We start from the raw sequence: 20,553 nt of genomic DNA on the forward strand, positions 1-20,553 counted from the left end.
TGGTGTACCAGATCATGTCAGGCTCACCAATGAAGATGGCACAGGTATTCAGTGTTTGACAACGCTTTTACAAGTAACACCTAATATAACTCGTACCCACCAAGAGCAATCAAAAGACAGAATCGAGGAGATCAGAAGTTGTATTTGACGATTGTCAATATATCGAAATTGTCTGATCTAGTTTGGCTAGCGATTGCAGTAGATGTTGAGCAAGGCGTTCCCACACGTGATCTGGTGCGGATGCATGATCGAGCGCCTTCAGCTAGGTGAGTCCACTAAAACTAATCTGGTCAGCATCCAATGTCGAAAACCTACAGAGCTATTTATTTTGGGGATTTATTTTTTACCGCTACAATCCCAATGGCCTAACCAACAACGACGGTGATACCGCCGACCAGAAAGAACAGTATTTTCAAAAATTTCAACCGTCATGTACAAACTGAATGGATGAGAGCTTAATTTACAACTCATTAGGACTCTCACAAGTAAACCTGAGCGCTGAATTGTTGTCTTAGAAACTGCAGCATCTAGACGAAGACAATTCTCTAGAACTGGATGTGGTTCACTCTACTATTCTGGGAGGAGCGGCTTTAATTTTGGCAAGACCGCTCACTGTGATATTTTCACAGTCTCTAAGACGAAGCCCGGTCCCATAAAATTGGAAGCTGGCACCCATTACTCCAAGTTTAAAAAAAGCTGGAAGCGGTGAATTTCGAGTTAATTGGGATTACATTGAAAACTTAACAAGGTCAATAGCTTGTTGGCGGCCACTAAAATGGCAGATAGATTAACCAGGGTGATCAATTTGGCTTCGAGTATGTTTTCTTTCTCTCTTGAGCCCTGTAGAGGTCTCTGCCTTCGTTATTCAGGAAACTTCACCAAGATTGATTAAGTTTCGAGAATATGCAAGGGTGGAACTAAGGCCACCAACACAAGCGGATCTCAAGCCAGCAGTCGAACAAGCAACAAAACTGATTTGTGCATTCAAAAGTGGTGCTTGGAAAAATGTTTCCGTTAAGGTATATATTGATGCACTCTTATTTATTTTCAGGAAGGGCTTGTTAATGCTGTAGTGACAGCGGAGGTACTCTGTTGGTTTTTCATGGGGGAAATGATTGGACGAAGAAGCTTTCTAGGATATAGTCGGGTTCCATATGCCTATATCAAGCACCACTAGTCTGCTTTTTGCATGGGGAGCACATCTTTTTATAGAACTACTTAGAAATTACAGCTCACGAAATAAACAAAGATGTTTTATCTCAGTAGTTCTGTAAAGTACTTCCGAGTAAACCATGGATTACTTATTCCTGTATACCTATTCTCTGTTTCCTCAAACTGCGTCATCCGGCTAAAAGTATTGCTAATAACAACCATACTAGAAAAAAACCCGCCAAATGTTTTGCTTAATTTCCATGTATGTGTCGCACCAATCAAATTACCGTTAAGGTATTTTATGTAACTCCAGTGATGTGGTGCAGATTCCAACTTTATTTCAGTCTCTGTGAGTGTATAGGTCTTGTCTTAAATAGTTTGAGGAGATCCATATCGATTATCCTTGTGAGGCCTAATATTTTATCTTCGATATGAAAACCGGACCAAGCTGAAGAATGAGCCGTAATTTATTTTGAATGTTCCCAGTCAACAGCAGCAAATTCGTTTGTTCGTAAAGAACGTTTATTATATAATATGCCTTTAAATATGCTTACTACTGACGTTAAAAGTCCAGGTGGTTTTGTAAAGGGTCCACATTAACCGTTGTCCAAGCCCGAAGTTTTAACCTGAATGGTTAGTGCCAAATGCGTTCCTGCTGGCTTAGGATGTGTTGTTATAATGGTGGTATTTGTTATTACATCGGCTTTTGAATTCGGATCAGGAAATCAATAAGACTCACGTCCCACAGAATACTTGGTAGTGGTTCCTTGTACAGTAGGATTGTTTGAAACTCCTGCCTAATATTCGAGCGATTCCCAGGTGTGTTTCGAAAACCAAATGTGGAGATGACACTTACTAGCTTCCTAAACACAATTAGTGATTGACAATGTGCCACTGATGCGTCGCTCTGTATTTCATTTTTTTCATATTAGTAGCGTTGTTCACATGTTTCTGCTCCTTGAAAAAAAGCTTGCTTTTCCTTCGTAGGGACTTTTACATTTTGTTGCCGTTGTACGTAAAAATACATTCAAGTCTTTGGTGCGCAATGACTTGGAAATATACTATATTCAAATGGAACCGACTACTGGAGAATTTTTTGTTGCCTATCAGTATAAACGGTTGAGTTACGTGTTGCGAGTCAGTTTGGTTTGGTGACCATCATGCACACTGAAAATTTCTGGTCCTCAGAATGTAAAACTACGGTACCAAATCGTGGAGTTTCTAAATAGTAAGTACTCGAAGCTAGTGGAATTCTGGCGATGTGAATCAATGGTTGCTTTCTGATTTCCGCCGACTTTCCTTTTTACCACATATGAGGTATAACAGCTTGGCAGTGTGACAAAAATTACATGTATCATCCGAGTTAACTTACTGAATAAATGATAAAATCAGATGACTGTGAATAGATGTCACGAGGAATTAGATTTGTAAATTTTCTTAACTCTACAAACAGATTACAAACAAGCATTGGATTTTGTGGAGAATGTAGAATTTAAATTGTTTAGATTACGAACTGATCATAGATCACCATTGAAAGCCCTGAACGGCCGTCCCATCCTAGTTTGGGACCACTGGTTCTACGTTCAGCAGTGGTAATGTCTAACTCTAATCGACCCTACAATCTCCACAAATTCTTATACTTAAAATGGTCATGTACTTACCAGTGAATAGCTTCAAGGTGCAAATCCTTGAGTCCTATTGACAGGCCGTGATCAGTGTGAGTTATCCACATCAGGCGATGGAGAGGATTTGACAGTATAGTGGGTCGGTTGAAGCTGGACATCGTTCGATGGAGGCACAGTGATATAGGAATTAAGTGTTTGCGTGCTAAGTGCTGGGTTTGATTCCCGTGTACGGGCCGTGGGTGCGCGCTGTTGCGGAGTACCATGCTATGACGGAGCTGCCGTCCAGTGCTTCCAAATTTTCAGTGGTGGTCTAGTTAAGATCATTTCGTTATTTGAACTGTGACAAACTTCACTAGTTGTTGACCTGACAAAACTAGTTCCTTAAATGGTCCCTGGTATCTATCCACTTCTGCTGCTTGCTTTCGTTGTCTAATATAGCTGGACCAGTGAAAATCGCACTCGACCTACTCCTAAGTTGTTATCATGCTTGGAGTCTTGTGCGATGAGTTCTTGAGAATGCATTGGTTCGAAAACCGTTCAAATTCAGTCTAACGTTGGGTAATGGGTTCTAGGACTTTTGAACACGGTATTAGGCGAAGAATACAGAAAGCTCATATCTAGATCTGATTATTCAAAGTACAGGCCATATATTGTGAAACCACAAACTGGAAAAAAGTGCGTATGTTAGATGTGATGTATGTCTAATGACCTGAAGTTTAAAAAGGATGTGCGTGGCGCATCCGCTGTGTAATTTACGGTGAGCACCTAGTTGTAAAAACATATTCAGGTATTAGACCTAAGCACAGACATATTTGGCAAAAAGCATTTTGTGCTGCTCTACTTTATCGTGAAATTAAGATCTGTTTCACACAGGCTAGAGGAATAATATTTTCAGAAATTCTTCGACGCTTAATTACATGTAGCTTTTTAGAACAGGAAGTTTAGAAAAATCCATTCCTCCGAAACTTACAGGAACTTCAGGTTGAGAACATCTGCAGTTTAAAAGGGTCTAAAGTCACACAGTCGAAATGTGTAGTTTGGAAAACAACACTATGATGATTCATTAACATGGATCTAGATTTTCGCCATACGAACTTCAATTAGTGAAGCCCATCCATTTCCGGGAGATAGGACGACTTTTTCACGGTCTGATCTTCCATCACAAGTTTGATCTCACTAACCAGCTGTGTAAATTCAGATGATGAACTTAGTAATTCAGATTGGGAAGTTAAACTCGCAAGTGCGACTGACTATTTTGGTATGATTATTAGTTACCTAACAAGTGATATATACAGTGGCAATAATGTGGAATATGTTGCGTAATCGTGTAAACAGGATAAAACCTGAAGTATGCTGAATGAAGCAACGGCTTTTTCTCTAATGGAATCACAGATAACTGGTTATGCCAGAGAAGCGGACTGTCACTTTACATGATAAGCAACAGAAAAAAACGCCACTGGTCATATTAAAGGCGGTGAAATTATAGCTTATTTGAAACCCAAGCATAACACTTACTCGTAACTCCGATTTACGTCAGAGATATTAGGGAGTATTTATAAGTAACATGAACGCATGTTTGTAGTTCTTCATCCATAGTTTCGTTATGTTAAAATGTTTGTGTTATGTCCCGATAAGAATAAAGAATGGCAACTTCTGGGATCCATTTATGGACAAATAATATGTGCATATTTTTATCGTATAATTGTTAAATAACTAAACTGTTCATATTCATGTCCCTCTTATTACAAGCTTTGTTTCGATCTATGAACTATTATTATACGGTCTACCATTCTTGAATTATGCCCTGTTTATTAATTACTACCTCGCCTATTCATAGCCACATTTGGCTAATTCTTGTACTAATGTTATTTTCTATTTTATGCTAAGTTGTGGTCTGTCTGGTTGGTATGTAAACCCAGCATGCTTGAAATAAGCGATTCATATTGCAGAGGCTGAGATTGGTGTTCTGGATTCAACTGGCTGGGCTAGGCAGAAAGCAGGACCAATAAGGACTCTAGACTGGCCATACAGGTTTTATGCGTCACTGGTCCGGTCGATAATTCACTGCTCTCTAATTGGCGTTATCGTTACGTTATGCAATAAACAGGGCACACGTGTCACAAGTTATGACAATTTTTTATGCGAGAAGCACTTTGCCCCAAAGGTTCGTTCTTGTACAGAAAAACACGGGTATTTATAGATATTAGCATTTGTTAAATCAACATTATATTTTGGCCAATCCGCTAGGAGATATATTGTGCTACTGACCAGTAGTAGCATGCCACATCGATATTCTAGAAGGCTCCATTATGTTCTGATTGGCTGGAACTCTCCGGCTCCTTTAGGGCCTCTGGAGGCTTCGTTGTAGTTCTCGGGGACCGACGACGTCAGAATGTCAAGTCCCCATAGATATACTTGTTGAGCTATCAACCAACAGTTAGGAAGTTAACCACACGTATTCGACTTCTACAAATGATTAGTCAATCACCTTTCCAACTACTCAGTCATTCGACATTATTTCCGTAATCATCTGTGAAATTATAATTACACCACTACTCCATTAATTATCATTACTGTAATTATACATATTAAAATCCAGAGCTATGAAGAAAAACTAGTTGGAAAGAAATGCCTCTTTGCTCTATTCATATTTTACTGTATATTCGAATTAGAATTTTTACTGTTCTAACGATTATCTTGAAATCCATCCACAGTATCTTTGGCACACTGAGAGTTAGGCTAAGCTACTAACTACGCTTTACTTAAGTTTTTCTAGATAAATTGGATTGTGTGTGAATTGCGTAGAGGAATTAGCCTGCTCAACTTCGTTTAACAAACATTGGTACACCATAATCCATTACACTTTGAAACAAGTACTTGCAGATAGTCTCTGAAAATAACATCAAAGTCATGTCTATATTTAGTATTTACAAGAAACAAGGCTGTTAGAAGAAACGGTACACCTAAAAAGTTAACGAGATAAGTCATTCATCATAAAAGCTTCCACATCATATGGCTCGGCAGTTATTTGTCTTCCAGCGAAGTAGCGCTTATTTAATGCATTTGCAGCATTGTGTACTGAACATGGGTCAGAAAATACAACAAAAATATTGACGAATTCTTCATTTGTCTCATGAGCACTGCCTTGGTGAATTAACACTTTTTCAACCGATCCATATTTAGAACACTCTCCGGCCACTTCTCCTTCCAGTTCGTCATCACAATCTTCTGGACCGACCATATTACGTAAAATCAAAACACTGAAAACAAAAATACCAAAAGGTAAACCAACTGTTTGGAATCAAGAGACACTAGAAAATAATTATTAGACAAAAAATCCCACCCATATCTAAGTCTTAACGACTCAAGTTCTTGTTGAATATTCAGGCAATAACTTTCTTAATACAACAAATTAAGCATTCAGGTTACAACTAGGTCACAGCTCACTGTAATAAAACCATACAGTTAAAACACTAGATCTCATGTTGGAAGTTATGTGTCATATATGCCCTACGAATCGTTTAAATGATTATGAGGCCACTTACGTAATCGAACATGGGACTTTTATTAGTGTTGCTTTCACTGATTATCAATCAGGTACGTGATAAAATTAGTATAACCTACAATTCTGTACTTGGCATCAAACTGTATTTATTTATTTTAACACATAGATATTGGTACAAGGAGACACCAAATACATATGCGCCACACAAATCTCATTTGATCTGTGTGAGGGCTGTGATACTGCCCGGGTATCCGAACCGGAGCAGGTGGTTTTCTTAGGGGGCCACACCCGGAGCCTTTGACCTAAAGTTCTGATCCACAAGGCGGTGGAGCATCGTAAAGAGATGCAGTCCCATGATGGCCGGTGACCAACGGTTGGTTCATACGCCATTTGTTCCCTCAGGGTACTGGAGCCCATGTACACCATTGGTTTGGAATCAGGGTTTCCAACTCTCCTAGGTGGACTCTCCATGTCCACCAACCCGGTTAAAGCTCCTATTGGACATTCGCTTTTCGTCCTCAATTTCGTAAACAACACCCCTGGTTCGAGAAGGCAGTGAGTAGGACTTCCCTGGCAGAGGCTATACTGCAGATGTGAAGTCATAATATTTGAGTGTATTAAAACACCTCACAATAAGAATGCTATAATAGACATAATTAGTATAATCTACCTAAATGAGTTATCAGATTTTTCAGCGAACAGTACACCAATATGGTATGATCAAAAAACATTCCTAATCCAGGACATTTTTCACCCTTGGGGGGTGATATAAAAACAGAAAATTAGACAAATTATTTAGATGATAATCTAGAAAGAATTCTAAAAAATATAATCATGACTCCATAAGCTGAGTCTACCCCATAGTTCTACATGTCATGGATAATAAATCCAAAACAAGATATGCTACCGGAACATAGATTTCCATGAATTCCTTGGAGATATAATCCTTATGGAGAAAACTGTAACTATCAGAGATTTTAGCAGTTGATGAGACAACATTGACAATCTGTTTGCTAACCATTCCAATGACAGATCACTGCCATGTCAACAAATTAGGTTAGTTACACAACTGACACTAATAACAATTAAACAATGGTTCTATTACACATATTTTGTTAGAAACAAGAAATGAGACGTGGTAACTAACTTGTCATTAAGATACTGTTAAAACTTGATACTCTTCACATCATTAGAGATTTCAAAAGTTTAATATAAATAGCGATTTACTACATTCAAAGAACCGAAGAAATATCGATACACCTATCAAACAACTAATTTACTACGTAATAAAGTGATCTGATCCACACAAGCGCTGTGGAACATGATCGTATAAAACGGAAGACTAAGGAATTTTACGTATGAGATCAATGGTGTGACCACAGTATAGCTCATGACTTCTAAATTATGAGGTGATCCCCAACTGTAACTCATACCTGACACGGTTAGTTTTACATTTCATAATAACGAATTCGAGCTAAGTTTAAAATTTGCTGACTGAGAAGGAATGTTTGTGTGGCTATAATATTAAGTTCAAAAACGAAAAAGGTACTTCTCACATTAAATCCCAACTGATAATTGGGATGTACATTGCTTGACTGAATCACTTTATTGAAGTAGGAAAGGACCAATGCCAGTAGATTTAATGACCGGTTAGGACGACCAGAACAATCAGCAGTACCTAGATGCTTAGCTTTTGATAAGAAATATGGTGCAGATCCATTCATCATAACGGATGGTATATGAGAAAACTGGAGCCAAAAGCAAGAGGGAAATAGGGTTTTTCTGGGACTTTAATCTGACGAAACTAATAATGGTTGTATCCTGCAACTAATTCAACATTATTTATGCCTGGGCTGATTGGAAGACATAAAAGGGAAGACTATTGACGGTGAACACAATGACCATATTACTTTTTAATCACAATTAGAAGATGAGGATCACCTTGTTTACAATAGGTCCACAACTCTGATTAAAACATCTGCACCTCTGTGAATGCATAAAACAACTGAACAGCGATTTAAAGTTTGGGTATTACGTGAGGAGGGTTTGACCGAACAATCATTGGACTGTGACAGCTATTATCGTCCTCCACAAATATGATAATGAATAATTAGAATGACTGAAAAGATTATTTCAAAAGCCTGAGTCAATGGATGCTTCACAACGGAAAATCACTGAAGTGTATAATTTCTGGACGATGAAAAATTGATCACATACAGCAGCTGCAAACCCGAACCAAAATTTTGGACTTTATGGTATCAAAACTTATTTCTCATTAATAATGTTGGTTTACTACTATATACAATTCTTGCTACAGAGGATCCACCTAGGAGAATTAGAAAACCTTGGTTCCGAACCAATAGTGTACATGGACTCCAGGATCTTAAAGAAGCAAGTGACGCGTGAACCTAATCTTGGTTACCGGTTACCACGAGGCCGTATCTCATAACGTTGCTCCACTGCATTATTAGACCTATAGGTCAAGACTCGGGAGGTAGCTTCCTAAGATAACTACTCCGCTTAGTTCGGGCACTCACGTAGTATCCTAACCCTCACAGAATTTAAATGACTACAAGTGGAGAAATTATTCTCACTCACGAAAATTGTATTCACAACTATTTGATAACATTCGTTTATATTTTACATTGCGTCACTTGTCTATTCGCTTTTATTCCCCTTTGTGTATTCTTTTATTTTTCAACTAATACAACAGCTCGCCTATGGTGGAAATCCTGTCCTATCTAAACAATATCAAGTCACAGACCAGTCGAAAGTTGAACGCTGCCATCAAATACGAATTCTGAACCAGCTTTTCTGAAACCACATGTGCCATTCAAACTGGCCTCCTTTAACGTCGCACACTAATGCAGATCAGAAAATATATAAAGCCTTTAGAAAGTTTCAACATCGATGTCCATAGTCTGTATGAGAACTATATCCGAGACACTAGTGAAGCACTACAAACTCGCTCTTCATCTGTCGCCTTAAAAAGCCTGTTTCATGTGCAGCAGTATGACTTCGCCCTAGGATCTTGGGTTTTCTGCTTTCAATCTTACCGTTCTTCAACCGACCTGTCTGGCATGGTAGGACCTTGAGGAACGATTGTCCCAGCTAGTGGCGCCCTATTGGTTCATCATGATAGGCAGGCTCGACCACTACGTCAAGATAGCAGTAATGGTTGGAAAAAATTAGCAGAGAGGAAAACGAACTTAACAAACATATAAAGTGATACTATACCTAGTTTTTAAACAAGAAATTGATGTATATTTCAAAATGCTCATACTTACCCGCCTGAGAAAAAGTTTGGATTTCCGGAGGAAGCAGAATGAGATGTGAAGCTACTTGGAGATCCAGAGGAGGGTTGGGCATGTGAATATTGCCCAGGCACCTCAGGTTGCCAAGTCCCTACAGCAACAGCATTAGAATTCTCATTGTAATTATTCACATGTGTGAATGTTGCATTAAAGTCAGCTGTTAAAAAATTTTAAAACGTGAGTAAAAGATCGAGTTACTAAGTTTGAGTATCAATAGTTAATCTAATGAACATTAATATCATAATAAAACCATACATAAAACATAGTACTATTATGAGGGGACACGAAGAAACTATTCTACCTAAAAAATTGAAACGGAATTCTGTAGAACGAATATATAGAATTTAAATTTCTGAAGCATATTTATGACCAAATAAATCAGAATTAAACATTATTCACGTGTAAAGCGTCAGATTACAATTGCAAACAAGAAGAACATTTCAAGGTTTAGTGCTTTAAGTCTGTTATTAGCATTTTTGACTTTACCCATATATGTCTTCTCAGGCACAAGAATAAAATTGTAACTAAACGATATATTCAGAATGCTGAATAACCATCACTTTCAACTTAAAGGGTATTAGTTGCCAGTTTGAGGGATAATCCAGAGTATGAGAGGCATAAAAGTGAATATATAAGTATTTACTTTTGGTGCACAATAGTCTTGTATTTTATAATACATAATCACATAAGAATGGTGCAGAATAGTACGATGTACGTGCCTAGAATTCATTGAGTTTTAATTAGTAGTTTTGGGGGTAGATTAGAATATTACGTAGACTACTGGTCGTTTAGGTACATACAGTAAAGTGTCAGTAACATTATTATTATTGGACCTGAGAAAACTTGCGGAATATTCACAAATTAGCAGATTAAACTAGCAAACACATAGAGACTGACATCAAAATTATTTAGCTGGGATAAAGTGAGAAATTATAGATTTACCACTTAATGAGGGCTGATCAAGTGTTGGTTGACCAGTAGTTGGGACTGTTGTGGGAGAACATGTAGGTAAAGAGCTGTTGGTAAGATTGGTAGACTGTGTTGTTGTGGAGGACAGAGTATTCAGTACTACAGGATGAGCCACTTCGGGTTGCTTTGAATAAGAATTCACAGGGAGCTATAATAAGAAAAAATAGGCCTTTAAAATACATACTAACCAACTAAGAAGATGAACTAGCTATGATGTCAATAATTACCTGCTCTGTTTCCATTGATAGAACTTTAGCAGTGGCCGAAGCCGCAGCCACTGCTGCCGCTGGTGGGAGATTAGAAGAACTGGCACTTGAAATACCATCGGGGGGTGAGATAGCTTTGCATACTCTCAAAAGCTGTCCACCAAGATTGAACTGATTCATGCTACCAACAGCATCAGCTGCACTCTGAGTGGATTCATATTCTATGTAACCAAAACCTCTATGGCGCATCGGTCTAGTTGGATCAGGTTGAAGCCTAGAAACAAATGGTTGTGTATATTTGCAGAAACATACTTGCAAAACACTATTTTCCCAAAAGCTTCAAATACTAAAGAAACATCATCTTCAGTGAGATCTAAGTGTATGCCAGCAACGTAAATGCGGTTATGAAGATTGTGCTCATTAACTAGCTCATTTATGACAGGTTCGGCGTTTGTTAGGTTACTTGGTCTACCGACTTTTAACTGCCTCCCACCAAAGCTAGTACCGTTCATTTGGTCAATAGCTAATTGTGCAGCTTCGGGGTATTCAAACTCAAGAAATGCGAACCCTTTATGCTTTTGTGTAGAAGGATCCCAACTTAAATTCACAGACTTAATAGGACCAAACGGTGAAAACACTTGTTTTAGACTGTCTTCCTTTACATCATATGCTATTGAACCAACGTAAACCCGATTCAGAAGTGCAACAGTTTGATTCTTTTTTATATTATTTAGTTGAAGAGACTGCTGTGACTGAGTTTGACGCAAAAGCACCGAACGTATACTTTGTTCCATTGCATACTTTTTGGCCTTTTCTACAGCAGCACGCTGAGATAACTCAAGATTACAGAGTACAAATGGGGAGCTAGGTTTGCTGGCTCCAGGTCCATTGTAAACTGGCCCATTTGCTTCGATTACAGTAGCCATGGTTATAAGATTCAATGGGGGAAGTGAACTCCCATTATTCAACACGAACATCATATAGGAGAAAGTAAGAACTAAAAGGTCAGAAGGAAAAGGACAAGTTAGGGAAAATAAATACGCACTAAATAGCACACTTACTTTAGTTAGCACTACAGTTTTAGTAACAACACCCAATATGGTAGTTAAACAGGTCACAAACCAATTTATTAGTAAAAATTTACAACTTCAGCAATAGGATATAACTTAGTGAAATCATTCCGTGACCTGGGTCTATAAGCATGAACATTGGTACAAGGAGGCACCAAATAAATATGCTCCACATAAATCATTCCACTTGTGTGAGCGCTCGGATACTGTCCGTGCACCCAAACCGCAGCAGGTGGTTTTATTAGGAGGCCACTATCCAAGTTTTTGGTCTAAAGGTCTAATACACAAGGCAGTGGAGCAACGTAAAGTATAGAGATGCAGTCCCATGGTAGCCGGTGACCAAAAATAGGGTTATACGCTATTTGTTCTCTCAATATCCTGAAGCCCATGTGCAGCACTAGTTTGGAGTCAGGGTTTTCCAACTCCTCTGTACCGATCAACTCGTATACAACACCCCCACTGCAAGAAGGTAGTGAGTAGGACATTTCTGGTAGTGGCTGTATACAGGTAGCCATGTGAGAGTGTTCCGCGAGGGAGAGATGATTCTCCCCACCCTCGGCCGTACCAGGGCATTTGCGTCTATGACTCATGATTCAATGATTGCTAGTGGTAGAGCGAATAGCTTATTAAATCAAAGCTTCATAACTTAAGTGTTACTTATGTATATAACTATTTCTTTATGACCTGAGGTGTGGTCTACATTTTACCTAGACAAATCTTGATTCCAAATCCTGCTAATCTTTGGGAGGAACTTAGATTCGTGTCAATATTTGAACAATATACGAAGATGTCAAATGTTTTTAAGAAAAATTAAGTGAATTAAAACATGACTAACAAAATATTTGCAAAGACGCTTTATAAAATAAAACTGGCCCCATAATTGAGAAAATAACGGTTGAATTGTAATTGCGAACAACAACCTGTACCCATATAAAAAGCAAATCTTGTTAAAGCTAAACTGTCACAGAACAAAACATGTTCCCATGTATATTACTAGTCAAATGATAACTTTTGAGAAGTATTAAGATGTGAATGGGAAGAAAACAGGAAGACTATGTATAAACATACTTTTCACTAGGTGTGAATACTGTGGCAACAAAAAGCATTCATGAGTCTGTACAAATATTTCGGATTGAAGTAGACAAACAAATATATAAACACGTAGGCAGAACAAAAATTTAGAGGTCTTATCATTTCCAGTAAATGCATTGAGTACAAAGAACAGACAAAAGTGGTCTTCAGCTAGATGGAGGCCGATTGTTGGTGACTATAGACGGTTTGTGTAAATGCTTTAAATTAAAGAACAGAATTTGCTTGTAATTTAGTCAAGTAAAATTGAACCGAGCAAGCTACGACTACACGATTCAGGAGATTGGATCAATGGGCAGAAAATTTTAGAGATCAGTTTAACTGGCCTTCATCCACATTTCGGTTTCTCACGATCTCCAGTCTACCTGAATGGAAAGTTCGTATAAGTCCCCCAACTCTTTACGAAGTTGAAAAAGCTGTAGGATATCCGAAGCGAGAGAACAGCAGGCCCTGACATGTTTACTCCTGAGATTTTTAAGGATGGCGGTTCAGCATTGGCAGTGAGATTGACTGAGGTCTTAGGTAGAATCTGGGAACTGGACGTAATCCCATCTAACTGGTCTCAATCACTGATTGTGCCAGTCTATAAGAAAGGACAAAAGTCCTCTTGTGACAATCACAGAGGAATCAGATTGACTAATATAGTGTCTAAAATATTAGCTTCAATAATACTTCGACGCCTAACCAAAGCTCGTGAAAAACAGACTAGAGAAAACCAGGCTGGTTTTCGACCTGGACGTCGTTGTATAGATCAGATATTCACACTACGTCAGGTTCTAGAACACAGACACACATTCAGACGCCCCACAATCGTAGTATTTCTCGACCTTAAGGCGGCATTTGACTCTGTTGATCGCGATGTTCTATGGCAGTGTTTGTCATTGAAAGGAGTACCAAAGAAGTACATTAACCTTGTAAATGCTCTCTACTTGAACACAACTGGTCGAGTGAGAGCTTGTGGCGAACTGTCATCAGAATTGATTACCTCAAGTGGTGTTCGTCAGGGATGCCCACTCTCTCCATTCTTGTTTAACTTTGTCGCTAACGTGCTTTTAGAGATAATACTTTCCTCGTCTAGATTTCCAGGAGTTAAACTTCTACCGGGAGGTTCACTTGTTGACTTAGAATATGCCGACGACAGTTTTATTTGGTGAAGACGATGATAAAATTCAATCTTCGGACTACTGTAAGCAACAATGCAAGCGTGTTCAGGATGCGATTAACCCTCTCGAATTGCAAAATGTTGCTTCAGGATTGGGTTGCATCGGCACCTGAACTAATGATAGGGAGTGAAATAATTGAGCTTGTCGACCGATTCACTTATCTTGGGAGTCTCATCAGCCCTTGCGGTCTAGTGTGTGGCGAGATCTCAGCACGGATACAAAAGGTTCGACTAGCTTTTGCCAACTTGCGTCATTTATGGCGTGGGCAAGATATCCGTCTACCAACCAAAGGACGGGTTTATTACGCAACAGTTCGTCCCGTCTTACTTTATGGCAGTGAAACATGGCCAGTAAAAGTAGAGGTTATTCGTAGGTTACTAGTATTTGATCATAGGTGTCTTCGAAACATTGTTCGTATATCCTGGGACCATTGAGTAAGCAATTCAGTTGTTAGGAAACGGGTACTAGGTAAGAATGGCAAATCGATTGATGAAGTGGTGAAACTTCATCAGTTGAGATGGTTGTGACACGTGTTACGTATGCCCAACCACCGAATGCCTCGACGTGCGGTAATTTATGGTGTAGGAGTAGGTTGGAGGAAAGCTAGGGGCGGCCAGACCAAAACATGGCACAAATCCATGAAGTCACTGACAAGTGAACTGACCCATGTTGGTAGGTGTAGGCTACCTGGTTGGGATCCGCGAGACGATAGCAACCGATGGTTAGAGACCTTGAATGACATAGCTCAAAATCGTTTGCAATGACGCAGGCGCATCCACTCTTTGTGTTTATTTATTTATTTATTTGAACACAAATATTGGTACAAGAGGGCACCAAATATGTATGCGCCACACGAAACAATGAGAGTTCGAAGAGAAAAAAAGAATGTAAGGAGCGTAAAAAAAGAACAATAACGAACAGATTTGTGTAAGGTAGTGTAATAATAAATAATAATAATAATAATAATAATAATAATAATAATAATAATAATGGGGGAAACGGAAAGGTACAATCAGAAGAAATCTTTCAGTCAAGGAAGAAACGACCATTTTTATGAAGAAAGTAAAAGAAGGTTACAGCAGGATCGCCACTGGCTTCTATTCTGAGCCATATCTGATAACGTCTCTAGCCACTGTGTAGCACCATATCTCGGAACCCAGTCAGGGAGTCGTGAAGGATCAACAGAAGCCAGTCCCTTGCAGCTTTCTTTCATACCACGACACCATGTCATTCACTGACCACCTCTCCGCTTCTTCCAACCAGTCCCAGCGTCCGCAAATAATGCACGACGTGGAATTCTCTGGGACGACATTCGTAGAACATGTCCAAGCCACCGAAGTCAATGTTTTAAGATGGTGACACCAATTGCATTATCGTCTCTGTGCTCGAACACACGATGCCGAACCTCTGCATTACTAACATGGTGTTGCCACTGGATGTCAGCAATCCTTCGGAGACAACGATGATCAAACACAGAGAGTCGACTAACACCGTCAACTTGGAGAGGCCAGGTTTCACAAGCATACAGCAAAACTGCTCTCACCGACGCGTTGTAAATCCGACCGTTTGCAGCCAGACTAACATCACGAAGGCACCAAAGATGGCCCAGATTGGCATAAGTCACTCTGGCTTTCACTATACGTGAATTGATCTCATCACTCACGCCGCCACCAGCACTTATGCAGCTACCCAGGTACACGAACATCTCGACTACTTTTATCTGCTCACCATCCAAGGTGAGCACAGGATTAGAATCCTTCCAGTCTTGTAGAAGTACTTTGCACTTCGAAGGTGCAAGGTACATACCATACTTACGGACACTGATTGCCAACTGATTAAGTGTGGATTGCATGGCTTGGGCATTATCGCACAGTAAGACAATATCGTCCGCATACTCAAGGTCGAGAAGTCTTTCTCCAGGCAACAGATCCACACCACCATTACTTACATCCATCAGAGCTGTTTCCAGAATGTCATCGATGGCAAAGTTGAAGAGGAATGGTGAGATTGGGCAACCCTGTCTAACCCCACTACTCGAATGGAACAATGGAGAGAGGTGGTTGTATGCCCTCGCTCTGCCTGAGGTGTTTGTATATAGGACCTTTAGGATGTTAATAAACTTCTCAGGCACACCCTTCTTCAACAGACAATCCCAGAGAACAGTCCTATCCAACGAATCGAAGGCAGCCTTAATGCCAAGAAACACTACGATTATTGGCCTGTGATAAGTATGGCGGTGTTCTAACATTTGGCGGAGGGTGAAGATATGATCAATACATCCTCGACCAGAACGAAAACCAGCCTGCTTCTCGCGAGTCAATCTTTCTCGAGTTTTGAACAACCTACGAAGTATGACGGAAGGCAATAGCTTGGACGCAATCGGAAGTAGACTTATCCCCCGATAGTTGTTACAGGAACGACGTGAACCCTTTTTAAAGATAGGGACAACTATCGACTCATTCAATGACGTTGGTACACTCTCTAGTTCCCAAACCTTTGTAAACAACGTCGTCAATTCCTTAGTCAACAAGTCACCACCATCTTTAAAAAGGGCCGGAGGTAAGTCATCTGGGCCAGGTGATTTGTAACGCTTCAAGAGTTGGAGTTCCTTGCGGACTTCCTCCTCGTTTGGTGGATCAGTCGTCATCGGCCATGGAGGGCAGGACAGTCCGACCGATGTTGCCGGAGCAGCAGGCCAGTTGAACTGCCCTTCGAAGAATTCTGCCCATCGTTCAAGACGTCGATGTTAGTGATTGGCATCCCGTCATCCTCGCAAATTGTTTCGCTCACACCAGACTTCTTGCTGACAGTGGATCGGATGAGTTGGAAGAGCTTCCGGTAGTTACCAGACGCAGCTGCTGCTTCCAGCTCATTAGGACGCTCCGACCACCAGGCTTCTCGGTCCTTACACAAGCCTTTCTCAATTTCATTACGTAACATCCTTCGTTTGTGGTCAAACTCACGGTCACCCGGAGTAGACCGACGGGCTTCAATGAGTTGTAAGGAACCTGAAGAAACCCAGTGCTTATAAGCGGGACGTTTCGCGAACCCACAAGTGACTTGACTCACCATTTTCAGGGCGTCATGAAGTTGCAACCAATGCTTATCCATACTTTTCGGTGGAATGGTAGCTAACCTAGAAGCTAGCTCGGTTCGATACTTATTTGCAACAGAGGTTGTAACCAACTTGTTGACATCGATCCTTTGGTGGCGGTCACTTCGTTGGCCACTGAAAAGTAAGGTAAGATCGGCGCAGACCAGTGTATGATCAGAGTCCAGATAGGTACTCCAAAAGGAGCGGCAGTCTTGTACACAACCACTCCAGCGGTAGCTGATCGCGATTTGATCAATCTGAGTCCAGGCTTGAGATGCAGAGGGAGGACGCCAGGTGGCACATTGGCGATGACTGTGCCGTAAGTTAGTGTTAGCCAGAAACAGGTTGTGGTCTGTGCACAGTTGCAGTAGATGGTCCCATTGGCCACCTTAACGACTCTGTTCTGTGCCTAGACGCCTGACCTGAGCATTCAAGTCTCCGGCTAGTACTACAATATCTGTTGAACGCACTTTCTGGAGAAGAACAGATAACTGGTGGTAAAACTCATCCTTGATTGCATCCGGGCTGCAATTTGTTAGGGCATAGACGGAGATGACGAAAAGATATCGTTTCTCACGCCGATTTCTCACTTTGATTGAACTTTTTAATCCAACAGAACATAACCGACTGTCATTGGGGATCCGATCGATTAGTGCTGCCTCAGCTCTAGCGCTTTGTGCGACACCAACGCCAGCAAGACCAGACGAGGATGCCACAGGGTCCCCGGATAAAAGCACGTAAAACAAGCTTTTCGAAGCGACAGATGGAGATCGAATTTGTAGTATTTCACTAGTCTTGAATACGGGTCTGGGATAGACAACAAACGTCAATATTAAGACTTTCCAAAGACATAGTTAGCCCTATCTGTTGTCTGACCTGCATAAGTGTGCGAACGTTGAAGGCAGTCAATTTAAATGTTGCACGTGGTTTCAGAAAAATTGCTTCAGTATTCGTATTCGGTGGTAGCATACAGTTTTTAACCAGTCAGTGACTCGAGGACGCTTAGATAGAACCAAGTTTCCACCATAGGCGAGCTGCTGTATAAACCGAAAATTAAGGATACACAGAGTGGGAATAAAAGAGAGTAAATAAATGACAATAATAATAATAATAATAATAATAATAATAATAATAATAATAATGTGAATCGTTTGATTGTTAATCAAAGCAAGACAAGCACTTTCCATAAATATCGACATTTCATCATATTTGTGTGTGGGCTGTGATACCGCCCGGGTACCCAGACCGAAGCAGGTGGTTTTCTTAAGGAGCCACACCCCGAGCTTTTGACCTAAAGGTCTGACTCACAAGGCAGTGGAGCATCGTGAGGAGATGCAGTCCCATGGTAGCCGGTGACCAACGATTGGTTCACACGCCATTTGTTCCCGCAGGATACTGGACATTCGTTTTTCGTTTCCGTAAACAACACCTCCGCCACGAGGCAGTGAGTAGGACTTCTCTGGCAGAGGCTGTATACGCGTGGCCGTGTGAGAGCATTTCGAGAGGGCAGGCCCACCTCACTCTCGGCCATACCAGGGCATTTGTGTTCTTCCAAATCCTAATCTTCTGGATTCTTCATGCCCTGTTTCTCTTTTGCCAAATTTATTTCACTGGATTATACTCCTTGAATAACATCTTCAAACCCTAATCTTTCCGATTACTACTTATACTTTTACTACCCCTACCACTATGAGGTTTGGATGGACAATTGTATCTCTGTGCTAATTTGGTATGGCAACTTGAACTGATGTACGTGCGCACGAAGTTCTACGTTGTTGCTGAGTGACTTATTAAATTCGCTACACAAGAAATATATCACGTAAAATGGCATAATGATGAGGAGAAATAGAGGATCTAAAGGGTTTAGGACTGGGCAGTCAAAAAGTCAGAGATAGTCACCTAAAGTACATGATTATATAAACTGATAAACGACCTCTGCATTTATGAATACATAATTGTTTGTAGATAATCAGTTATCTGATTATTAATAGTTAAGTTGTAATACGGTAACTATTGTTACCGGTATCCTTACTGTATCAAATATCTCAACGGGGAAGATAATATATACTGTGGTAGTACAATCATTAAAACGCAAACAATCATGATGTTGATCCCAGGATATGGCTAATTTGGTGGCATCTTTCAGTAAATTTCCAGACTGACGTTTATTAGCGAAGACGAATCTCGAGTCATGTTAGGATTCACTGGGTGAGTGCATACCTTAACACTACCACTTAAAAACTGTGTCAACCAAAAACTCTTGGAACTTAGCGTCCTACATTGTTTGGACTGTCAACAGATTACTAATTCAGTATAGCAAAGTTAGGGAAGGCTATCAAACCACCCCATGTAACTAGTTATAACTTCTTTATGATCAGTCGTGAAAACCTACAATCCCACTTGAGACTAAAAATATAGAACCATCCAATCCTGAATTTTCTGGATGTCTATACATCTCAGAACACCATTCAGCATCACTTGAACGTTAACGAATGACTTTTGATCATACTTAATATTATTATCAAAGTACAAACTTTCTAACACAACTTCTAGAGTGAAAATATGAACAAGGGCGAAGGGTGAACTGTTGTACTAGTGCCCAATTCGATGGACAGAAGAGGAATTTAAGTGGATCTGATATACTTGGAAGGATCTGTAGATGAATATTAATATTCTCACACATTAATTGAGTTTCCATTTGGTCCCTGTCGTCTAAGGAATTCTATATCACAGAAAAGTGGACACTTTTAAAACATAAGCAGTAACCAGAGAGTAACACAGTGCAAAACAGACAACTAGGGACCTGCCTAAATAGACCGCCAACCAGAACGGACTAAAGACCGCCAAATGAAGGACGGCCTTCAAACAACGAACATCGAAAATGTCAGTATTGTATATTAGTAGCGTTGTACTACGGCTCAGTTTATCATAATCAGCAGAAACCCATTTCATCAGCTTTTTAGTAATTTATATTGATTTCACTATTTTAATGGAATTATTATCATGGTCAAGATTATGATATTTCTTGGCGCCCACCATACTCACGCTACCGTTCTTCCATTTACCAAATATACAGCTTGGCAGCCCTTTAGTCATCTTTCCCTGCATGTGAAAAAACTCACTACCCGATGCCGTTCGATCGATTATTGCTCCTTTGTTCTTTTAGCCTCATATTAATGATCTCCCTCAATTGACAATGTAGCGGTAAATAAATCCCCAAAATAAATAGTTCCATAAGTCTTAAACATTTGATGCTGGCCTCTCTGGTTTAAATAGACATATCTAGCTGAAGGCGCTCTGTCGGACATCCGCACCAGATCACGAGTGGGCACACTGTGCTACGCACCTCGTACAACCGTTAGATAA

The 20,553-nt window shown here is 40.1% G+C and overlaps 2 protein-coding genes across 3 annotated transcripts; one reads left to right on the forward strand and one right to left on the reverse strand.

Moving 5' to 3' along the window:
- The first annotated feature begins 751 nt into the window (after positions 1–751).
- On the forward strand, positions 752–2,544 carry ATP5L (ATP synthase subunit g, mitochondrial). Its single transcript, XM_051216224.1, has 3 exons — positions 752–815; positions 847–1,019; positions 2,140–2,544. Exons 1-3 carry the CDS (start codon positions 776–778, stop codon positions 2,305–2,307), a joined length of 381 nt encoding a protein of 126 aa, XP_051073766.1. The 5' UTR covers positions 752–775; the 3' UTR covers positions 2,308–2,544.
- A 3,145-nt stretch (positions 2,545–5,689) lies between these two features.
- PUF60_5 (Poly(U)-binding-splicing factor puf60) lies at positions 5,690–20,139 on the reverse strand (the record flags this gene model as incomplete). Of its 2 annotated transcripts, none has more annotated exons than XM_051216235.1 (6): positions 5,690–6,037; positions 9,570–9,753; positions 10,539–10,713; positions 10,793–11,045; positions 11,084–11,768; positions 19,867–20,139. In XM_051216235.1, 6 exons carry the CDS (start codon positions 19,883–19,885, stop codon positions 5,749–5,751), a joined length of 1,605 nt encoding a protein of 534 aa, XP_051073767.1. The 2 variants fall into 2 exon arrangements, with proteins under 2 accessions (XP_051073767.1, XP_012795619.2); XM_012940165.3 differs by having other exon boundaries at positions 5,749–6,037; positions 19,977–20,139.
- Positions 20,140–20,553: the final 414 nt, after the last annotated feature.

The sequence above is a fragment of the Schistosoma haematobium genome, chromosome 1 (assembly GCF_000699445.3).
Source record: "Schistosoma haematobium chromosome 1, whole genome shotgun sequence".
Classification (NCBI taxonomy): Eukaryota; Metazoa; Platyhelminthes; class Trematoda; order Strigeidida; family Schistosomatidae; genus Schistosoma; species Schistosoma haematobium.

Excerpts from the sequence above, each read along its gene's own strand:
- ATP5L (XM_051216224.1), top strand. The coding sequence starts at position 776 with ATGGCAGATAGATTAACCAGGGTGATCAATTTGGCTTCGA. Across the intron at positions 816-846 it reads GGTGATCAATTTGGCTTCGA|AGGTCTCTGCCTTCGTTATT; the intron begins GTATGTTTTCTT and ends TGAGCCCTGTAG. Across the intron at positions 1,020-2,139 it reads GGAAAAATGTTTCCGTTAAG|GGACTTTTACATTTTGTTGC; the intron begins GTATATATTGAT and ends TTTCCTTCGTAG.